At 45.8% G+C, this 10,081-nt stretch overlaps 1 protein-coding gene across 1 annotated transcript; it reads right to left on the bottom strand.

The window, feature by feature from the left end:
- Positions 1–4,113: 4,113 nt before the first annotated feature.
- On the bottom strand, positions 4,114–8,918 carry USV1 (Up in starvation). The gene is made up of 3 exons (XM_062913377.1): positions 8,881–8,918; positions 6,765–8,801; positions 4,114–6,697 (listed from the first exon to the last, which is right to left on the bottom strand). The coding sequence occupies exons 2-3, from the start codon at positions 7,277–7,279 to the stop codon at positions 5,089–5,091; spliced, it is 2,124 nt and encodes a 707-aa protein (XP_062764782.1). The 5' UTR covers positions 7,280–8,801; positions 8,881–8,918; the 3' UTR covers positions 4,114–5,088.
- Between the last annotated feature and the right edge of the window lie 1,163 nt (positions 8,919–10,081).

Raw genomic sequence — 10,081 nt, 5'->3', positions numbered from 1 at the left:
AAATTTTATAAAAGAAACTACGTTTCTCGTAAAAGGAATAAGCACGCTTTATAATAGTAGTAAATCGTAATACTAAAGTAAATAGTTTATCGCGATCCGCTATCTTTAGGTACGGAGGTTTAGTACCGAGTCGCGCCTTACTTATACGGTTAAATATTATAGAGTATAGGGAAATAAGGGAAAAAAAAGAGAACTTATAAATATTAATAAATATAAAAAAGTAAGCTAAGCCGACGGGACTTCGGCCTAAGAAAGGGAGCGTCGTATTACGGTTTAATACCTAATAGGGCGTAAAGCGTATTACGGACTAATCGTTAGTATATAAGTAAAAACTAATTAAAATAGGATTAGTAGGATCGAGGATCGATCTAGAAGAACTAACTCCAGAGGTAATAGTATCGATAGGATCGAGGGTCGAGTTAATCGATCTAGAACGGTACTAGGCTTGGCGCGAGGACTATATATACGGAGGAACTAGCTAGCGTAAATAAATAGTTCCGTAATATATAATTTAAATTATATTTACGGTATTTAGTATTTACATCGAGACATTTTATTATGTACTATTTAGCTACACCGAACTAGAATTATTTAGAAGTGCCTTTAACCGATATCCCTTTTAAAGGTTCTAAATAAAGGTTCGTTATATTCCTTTACCTTTTAGAACTCTATATTTTTTTATCCGGTATATTAATTAAAATTTTTCTCGGAGCTTACTACTTTACTTTATTAATACCCGATAGCTACTACCTTTATAACCTTCGGTCCTTTCGATATAGTAGTTAATACGATCTCCTTTTTTTATTTAAGCCGTTTAAGTACTCTATAGTCCTTTTTAAAATATCCTACTTTATTATAATTAAAATATTTAAAGTTATTTTTACTTTAGTTTTAACTTTACGGCTTTTATTACTATATAATATCGACGTTTATTAATCTTAAATATATAGTACCGGAGTAGCTAATACTAAAATATTTTTATTTATATTTATCGTTAAGATAATTATTACCGAAATATTTTTTATAATTATTACTATAAATACCCTTACCGTAGCTTTTCTTTTCCGTATAACGCTCGAATTATTAATTATCGATCTATATAGCTATAGCGATATATTTATTAATAGTATCGGGCTTTATTTTTTTATATAACTTATCCTTTACCTTTTCTTTAAAGCTATAGTAAAAAAGCTATATTAATCCTTTATTATTAATAGTATTACGTAAGCTATCGATTTTAAATTAAACCGCGTAATTAGCCGCTAAACGCGTTTAACGTAAGCTTAAGAGCTTTATTTACGCGCGCCTTACTTTATTACACTTTCTAAATATTTTTTTAAGCTTAACTTTAAAAGTATAATAGCTTTCGAAATATTTTACGGTAATCTTTTCATAATCCTTCGGCTCCTACTTATAATAATCGTCGAAGATAAGCTCGAATTACGTAAGAGCTTTATTTTTAAGCCTAATAACTATAAAAATTATTTTTAACTCTTCGTTAATAAATTAATTTAAATATTAACGAAAGTAAGTCTTAAGTTAAGTTAAGAACCCTTTAAGTTCTGCCTTTTCTCCTCTATAGTGCTCCGGCACCGGGAAATTAATAATCGATTTAAACGTAATCGAGATAACAAAAATCTATTTCTGGATTTACTAAGCCTCGTTCTCGAGTTTTTTAAAACGCTTAATAACCTATTCTGCGGTAAAGGGTATAGGTTTAGTAGAAGGTCCCTCGGCGCTTAGGCTAAGCGGGATACTTCTTATCTAAATATTTTTAGGTCCGGCTATAATAGTAAAAAAAACGCTTTTAACTTATTTATAATAGAGTTAAAGTAAGCATATAACGTATAACGAACCCCTATTTAGAACCTTTAAAAGGGACATTAGTTAAAGGTACTTTTAAATAATTTTAGTTCGGTATAACTAAATAATATATAATAATAGCTTATTTCTATTATATTAGTTTAAATATTAATAATTATAATTTATATTATATATTATAGAACTATTTATTTATATTAGCTAGTTCCTCTATATATATCGTTTTTATATTAGGCCGTAACTAGTTTTCTAAGGCTATTAATCCCCTTTATTTAGTCTATTTAGTACCTTAATTATATTAATCGCTTTTATTTAGTTTACTTAATACCCTAATTATACTAATTACTTTACTTAGTCTGCTTAGTGCCTTAATTACACTAATTACTTATCTTTTACTATAATTAGCTCCCTTATACGTTTTCCTGATTGGCTTCTATTCCCGTAGCCCCATAACCGTCCTGCACTAGAGTTATAACATAATCTTTTTCGCTAGATTTAAAATATTTTCTATACTATTAATGTTAAATATAATATCTTTTATAAAGTCCTTTAAAGTCTTAAGGTCGTAAAGGCTTATTTTGGGGTAGTTTTCGATATATTTAAAACGGATATTAAAAGTAGATAGTTAATAAAAGTTTAAAGATTTTATTAATTTTATAAATTACTTATATATTAATAATCTTTTATAATTTTATACATGATTTTTTTTATAAATTACGGAGCTATTTATTCCTTTTATATAAATTTCTAAGCCTCTATCTTTCCTTTAATATAAAAACTTTTAAAGGCTTTTCTTTTTTAGTATTATAGAAAGTATAGTATAGAGCTAATATAACGAAAATATAAAGCCGATAACAATAAAATATAGAAAAAAAGGTTTTATAGTAATAATATAAATATAGGAAAATAGGAAAGAAGAATTATATAGTAAATAGTAAAATAAATAGAATAACTTTTTTATATAGTTAGAACTAAAAGAAAAAAAGTCGCGTAATAGGTAAATAAAGAATAATAGATTTTTTTATATTAAAATAAATATAATCTAAAGTCCTTTAAAACGGAAAGTAATATATTAGTAATCTTATTTAATAAAAAAAAAGTCGCGCAGTAGGTAGGTAGGGAGTAACGGATTTTATTATATTAAAATAGTTACTACGACCTAAAGTCTCCTAAAACGGAGAGTAAATACGCTAGCGAGCCTATTTCTTAATTTTCGTTTTGGTAGAGGAGTTATTTAGGGGTTAAAAATAGGATCCTCCCTCTCCGGGCCTATTTTCGAGAGGGAGGCTCCAAATTTGGACTATAGGAGCGTCGCGTAAAGTTGTTTGTTTTTGGAGAATGGCGAGCGTAGGGTGAGCGGTGGTGAGCTCAAGGTGAGTCGAGGGTGAGCCGAGGGTGAAGCGAGCCTGATGTTGGGCTAACCGTTCTTGGACGAGGCAAAAAAGTTTTTAGAGACCGACTACCTAGGTAATCAAAGCTTTATAGCAAGCAAATTACCAACCATCAACAGAGCAGGTATGATACTAGGCACATCAGCCAAGGTACTCACTCGCAAATGGATCAAGCCCCAAACCGACCTTGACCCTCAGACAACCTCGTGACCATAAATCCGTCTCACTCAGGTAGATCAAGAATGGTGTTATTTACCCAACTAGCTATTCGTCATTCCCAACCGACACAATACTACAGATCCTTTCCGCAACCTCAACCTCAAACTGAGACTCAACAAATAGCCGCATCGGCAACTGATCTCCATACCCAACACCTCAAGTGCACCCCGAGTACGACTTTCCATGCATCATTAGGTGCGTTCCTGACACATCAAATAACCACAGCGCCCAGTGTACCTTGCATTCCAGCACAATCAGCTTGGGCAGTCCCGCAGTGGACAAAACACAAAATTGAGGTGATCAATCCAATAAACATATTTCTATCTAGTTATACTACTCCCGCTCCCAGTCCCTCCTATCCATCCCATCACGCCATTACAAAATCCAACGTCACATCCAGATCCACACTCTCAGATCTCCAACAAATGCACAACACTGCCTGTCTGCTGTCATGCACCAGCCGAAACCTGCAATGTGCCTGACTGCAACACGAACCCACCCACCCAAGCAAAAGCAGATCAAAACAAAAACAGCAAAAGCTTCCACCCTTCCTAAAAAAAACCAAGGCGCGCAAAACCGCCAGCCCATTGAGAGAGCCCAAACAAGCTAAACCCCCAAAGATGTTGTTCAAGGACCCGCAACAAAAAAAACGAAGCGAACCCTTCCTTCCAGGGTATCAAGTCCATAAGTGACCACCAAAAGAGGACCTCAAGACAACCTGGGAGAACATAGCGATCATGTTTCTCAGTCTTATCCACCTCCCCTGATCATCTTTTCCCAAAAGTTCCCCGCCAACCCCTGACCAAGCCACCATCCCCATATAACGGGCATCTCTGCAGCAAGGACGGTGCCTGACTGACCGACCAAGCAACCCAACACCCCCCTGACGACATCGACCAGAATGCGACAGTAGAGACCAACCAATATTCGACAATCGGAACAGCAAGGAGAAAATGCAGCGCTAAATCTTTGTTGTCGTGTCATCGTTGCGTCGCAAGAGCAGCACTGCCTCCTTATCCATAACGTAGTGTCGTAGTCTCATATCGTGGTAGCCGGCATCGTCATCACATCTCACCGTGCCATCACCTGCAAGAAACTGCGTAAAAGAATAGCATCCATTGAAGAGGTGCCCAAAAGTTCCCAACCCGACCATGTACCGCATGCCGCCCCGTATCCGAGAGTAGAGAAGATGGGTATCCCTATACTAGAGTGCCATGGCCTGGAACCGTTGGTTGTCATTTCGTCGTAACACAAAAGGAAAACAACAAGAAAATTGTCATAACTTGGCATAAAACCCAGACCCAAAAAGGAAATAAGAAAACAGAAATGAATCCTCTAAATTGCAACAAAAGATGACCGACCCCTAGTATCCTGTGTAGTGCCTGCTGACATCCAAAAAGAAAAAGACCGCCATTCCCAGTATCCAGATGTGTATGTATGCAGCGAGCGTGGTATCAAATGCCAAAAGAAAATGAGTGATCATATCTGTATAGCCCAAACCGTTGGATGCAGCGAGTGTAGGCGGGTGAGAGAACGGGTATCAAAAGCAAAACGGCCTCCGCGCTAATCCAAGTCGTGTATTTCCGAGGTCCAGACGCCATGCAGTAATTCCAATTCGTGATTCGTAGATGTCATCTCCCCATCAAGCTGGGGGGCCTCAGTATGCCGTTGCCGTCGAGCCTTCGCTTGTGGCGACGGCCACAAGAGCCTGCAACCGCCGCAGAGACTCGGGGTTGTCGCCCCGCGACATTGGCCGCTCCAGGATCCGCTCCATGCTGGGGCCGGATGGCTGTTGTTGGTGGATGCCAAGCTGTTGTTCCCTGGCAGGGAATCCCTGGAAACCACGAACGTTGGGGTGAACAATCCGATCAACATGTGGGCGGCCTTCATGGATGGTCTCCTCAACAGGGTGGGTAGGCACTGGACCGTGATACCATCCATGTCTTCGGGACTCACGAGGTGTGGTGATGGATGGAGCCGACATTGTGTAGTGATGCCTAGAGCCGACAGGAGGGGCCACATTGATGGGTGGCGGGCCCTGAGGAGGCCTCAGATCTTGTTCGAACCGGACGGTAGGTTGCATGGGTGCGGCATGGGCTTGCTCAGCGCGAGCCATCAGGGCTTGAGTGGCTTCGTTGGCCCATGCTCCCGCGCTATCCCGAGGTGGCGTGTTGATGTCAAGTCTTGTTATGCCCCGATGCAAGCCCATATCCCACTGCGAGCTAGGCCTTCGGTCATCCGAACCGAGGTCACCGGCCGGTAACAAAGCTGGGGGCCGCGATGCCTCCGAGTCGATCATCATCGGGGACGGGTTGCGGCGGGGAGGTGTGGGCGGTCTCCGCGGGATAGGATCAAAAGACTCGATACCGGGCAGCCGCAGTGTTTGAGGTGGTTGGTTTCCGGTATTGGCGGGTGGAAGCTTAATGCTGTCGGGCGGGAACTGAGATGGAGTGATGACCTGGCTCAATCTGCTTGCCCCGTTGAAGCCCGCGGTATCGGGGTGCCACGTTCGTCGTCGCCAGGCCTCATCGGCCGTCGACACTGAATCCCGCCTTGACCAGTTTGAAGTGGACGTTGTGGGCGATGAGAGAAGACCATTTTGGCCAGGAGAAAAGGCACCGCTGTTGGACGCGTTGAGCGAAGGGCCAAACAGCGGGCCGCGGAGACTGGGGGCATGAGGCGATTGGAACGGGTTTCCTCCAGACGGAACGCTTAGTCGGCGGCCTGGGGTGCGGGACCCGGCGGCAGCATACATGCTATGCGAGCGTGAGTGTGATGAACCAGGAGAGGCCACCGGACCCCATCGAGGGCTATTTTGGCCTGTCGAAAATGTGGCTGATGTGGGAGTGCTCATGTCCGGTGAGGCGGCCCTATAGTATTGGCCATCCGGTCCGCGATATGACTCGAGAGAAAGTCGGGATCGGGGGTCGGCCATGACCAGAGGAGGCGGACGCCGGCGTGCCTCACCACCACCATAGGCCGAGGCTATCGAAGCCATGCTTGTGATGCTAGATGTTGACAGAGATTTCGAGTGTCCTCGACCCCCAGGTCCAACACTGCCAGCTGTCGCCGCTCTCGCCCTGCCAGTCGTTGGCCGCACCCTGTCGGTCCTAATCTGTCTCTGAAATCGTGTTCCTGTCGCTGCGAGCGAGTCAATCGGAATATCTTCGTTCACATGCACTGTTTGTGCATGTTGTCTCAAGTTATCGAGTCGAGAGAATCGTCTGGAGCAGTGGCATTGGAAGGGGCGTTCTCCAGTGTGTTTTCTGCGGTGATCTCCTCGTCAATACCTCCTTCTTATTTTCCAACGGAAATATGGTTGGTAGTACGTACCTGATATGGCGGGCCAAATGCTCGCTCCTGGTAAAGCTCAGATTGCACGGTGGATAATCCGTGCAATAGAATCGCTGCGACTTTTTCTTCTTCGACTTGGTTCCGTCGGCGTTCTCGCTGTCGTCGTCTGATCCAACTTCCTCACCGTGTTCTCCATCTGAGTCATCCATATCCATGTCGTCCGAGTCCCTAGACTTCCTCGAGTGCTGCGAATTTTCTCGCTTGGGTGTGGATTCCGTCGTGGGTTCGGGGACTTGTACCGACTCGGGAAATGGTGATGTCGGAAGTGGTTTCTGAGATGCGAGTGCGCCTGTTCCAAAGTTTACTCGTGTTGGTGTTGTGGCTTCGTCAACAGGCCGTGAAGCCTGCGAAGGCGCTGTGCTCGGTCTCGGTGTCGTCATCGTTGTTGTTGTCGTGGTTGTCGCCGTCAAAGTCGTGGAAGAAGGGGGTATTTCATGTTTGATGGAGTCCGTTGCCAGGAGCGGTGTGTTGACTGGGCGAAACGCTGCAGCCATGGTGAGAGGTGCCTGTGGTGGGTGAGGGAGGGTGATGCAAGAGTGCAACCAGATGCGGGAGCACAGGCGAGGGGTTCAGGGTAGATATGCGTGGGCTTGCCCGGTGAGGCTGAGACGACCGAGTCCGCGGCAGGGGTAAGTGCGGGGAGCCGGCGGCGGCGTTTGGGAATGATTGAGCTAGGGACAAAAGAGAGTGGTCGGAGAGGGAGAGGGGCAGGAGGATAGGGAGAAAAGGGGCCGGCGGAGGCTGATCATTCGAAAGCTTGCTGGTGCTCGTGCTCGTTAGCCAGAAAAGCGTGTTGTCTTGTGATGATGATTGCACCAAGGGGCCCCGGATAGCGGCTTTTTTTTCTCTTCGGTCGCAAGGTTGGGTTTCTGTGGGAAGAAAAAAAAGATGGCGACGGGAAGCAACCCAGAGCTTGTCGTTTCCCCCTGGCTTCCCTGTCGTCTCCCTGGGTCTTCCGGGATTCGTGGTGGGGTTCCTGAGGGCGGCACAGGCACAGGCTGAACAGGAAGCAGGTCGATCACCGCAAACACATTCCCTTGGTGAGTGGAAAAGATGAATGCGCCAAGTGCTCTGTCAGAAAAGGCAGAAGCAGGTCCCAGACAGCGAAGGTGAAAAAGCGTCAGCCAAAAATGTGCCTGCGATATGAGACGCTGCTGGACAGCAGATGGCAGGGGGGTGCGGAAGTGTGGCGAAGACCTGTCGTCCGGGTGGGCCGTCCAACGCAGGCTTGTCCAAAAGGGGGCTGGCAGATCAACAATACAACCTCCAGACAGCCAGCGACAGCAGACACCGGAATATCTGCAGTGGGAGGGAGAGTGGGCGAAGAATGAGTTGAGTTAGTTGACCTCGAATGCTTGGCCAACCACCTGTAAGTTTCCAGTTCCAGTTGCAGCAGCTCAGCAGCTTGCCGTGGTCCAGATCTCGGTCGGGACTCAAGCTTCCAGTTGGCTCGTTGGGTGGCTCGTCCGCCGCCCTTGCTGACGAACTACTGTAGTGATGGGCCAACCACCGTGAGTAGATGCTTTCTTACCGCGGGCCTGGCTGAATGCAGCCCATGCAATGTTTTCCCTATCGGACAAAATGCAGCGTGGATCTTAGGGGAGCGATGTATGTCGTGACGCGGTTGGTGGAAATGCAAGACGAGAAATCGAACAACGTTTCGCTACTATCCGTAGATGGTGGTGAGGTGGGCAAACAGAAGAAAAGAAAAGAAAAAGGCAGGAGAACCGCAACCCGTCAGACACCAACAAAATGGTCGATAGGTGGTGAGGATTACCGCACAGTTGCGCCGGACCTGGGCTTGGCATACGCTTTCTTTGGTGCTGTCACACAGACTTGGGGACTGCTTGGACTGGGTTGCTGCAGCTTTCTGTGATAGGAGAGCTCCCGGCAGCCTGCAGCCTTGGAAGTAGGATGTTTGGAGACTCTGGGGAGTTGAAGATATGAAGGTTAATGCCGGGACAGGGACCGCCTCCGTGTGTGTGTCTCTGATGCGTGGATGCCTCGATGAGATTCCTGGTTGATGACGATGGCGAGAGTGATGATTGTCAGGTCGAAGCAGATAAAGGAACCAAAGACATGGGATAAGACGGACTTGAGCATGGATCTTTCTGGCCACACCCAACGCAGCCAAGTCCGGGCAGAGAACGGTTGCGGGAGGGGCGCACTTTCTCTTGTTTCGGTGCGATCTTGAACACTGCCTACCTACAAGAAGCTCCAAAAAAAATATGATAAAGAACCCGACCCCTCACTTTCCCGATCTCGACCCTGAAAGAGCTTAGCTCTCGGCGCTAGACAGTTTAATACCAGGGCTGGCGTCCAGATTATTGGGACAGCCAGTGGCTATTTTGGAGGGGCACGAGGGGCACCACGGGAGGGACAGAGGCAATGGGACCGGGAGGAGGTTGGACCTTCCTTTCGTCTGATCAACTTTTGTTTTGGTGCAGGTGCGGTGCAGGTGCAGGTAGGTGCTGCCACGCTTGCCTGCCTTCTCAATATAACTTCCCGTTTGCCCCTCTAATATTGCAACTCTATCTTCGTATAATGCGCGCACAGCCCAGCCACCAAGAGGTGCTGTCCTGCTCTCTGATTTGTTTTCTCTTCTTCTACATACACTGCATTTATTACAACAGGCGGTCAGCTCCGGTTGGGGTCAGGTATCTCCTGCTCTTGCTCGGGCAAGAGATCAGGCCAAAAAAAGGAGGGGCAGGGCATTTCAAGACAGGGACACCGCTGCTGCAAGCAAGAAAGCACAAAGTTTAAATACGGTCATCTGGACATCAACGTGAAGGTGCCGTAATCATTAAACAATTCATCGGCTCGTCTGACTCACTGACAGCTAATAGCAAGGTACTCAGTTGTAGGTACCCTTCCAGGTTCTCTTTCCCGTCCTTTGTCCTGATTCCACGCAGTTGCCGCCTTCGTCGGGTACCTGGCTGCTGCTGCACTGACCAAGAGATGCAGCTGTACCTGTTCGGGTGCCTGGAGAAGAGGAGCTCAGTCCAAGCAGTAAGTGGAGTTGGAAGCTGCCCCTCTTTGAATTCTCACCACCAGCTTCATCTGCTGAAGAATCACGTCCTACTAGGTAATCCGGCAGTACCCTGGTGGCGTTCCACCTCTTCGGTTTCTCTCCGACCATGTGTTCCCTCCGATGTGTTACAAGGCTGCTTCAGAGTCAGACACAGCCCATCACCAACCAGACTCGTTTTGGGCCATCTCCCTGCCGTGTTCCCCGAGGCTGGGTTCTTGTCTTTTTCCCTTTCTTTGTGTCCAGTGCCGGTGGGAAAAGAACCAGA

Source organism: Podospora pseudopauciseta (genome assembly GCF_035222475.1).
Source record: "Podospora pseudopauciseta strain CBS 411.78 chromosome 5 map unlocalized CBS411.78m_5, whole genome shotgun sequence".
NCBI lineage: Eukaryota > Fungi > Ascomycota > Sordariomycetes > Sordariales > Podosporaceae > Podospora > Podospora pseudopauciseta.
This window is presented reverse-complemented; position numbering and strand designations above follow the sequence as displayed.

Bases quoted from the DNA above. Each gene is read 5' to 3' on its own strand.
- USV1 (XM_062913377.1), bottom strand. From the start codon at position 7,279: ATGGCTGCAGCGTTTCGCCCAGTCAACACACCGCTCCTGGCAACGGAC. The intron at 6,698-6,764 runs GTACGTACTACC...AGATCACCGCAG, and splicing joins CATTTGGCCCGCCATATCAG to AAAACACACTGGAGAACGCC.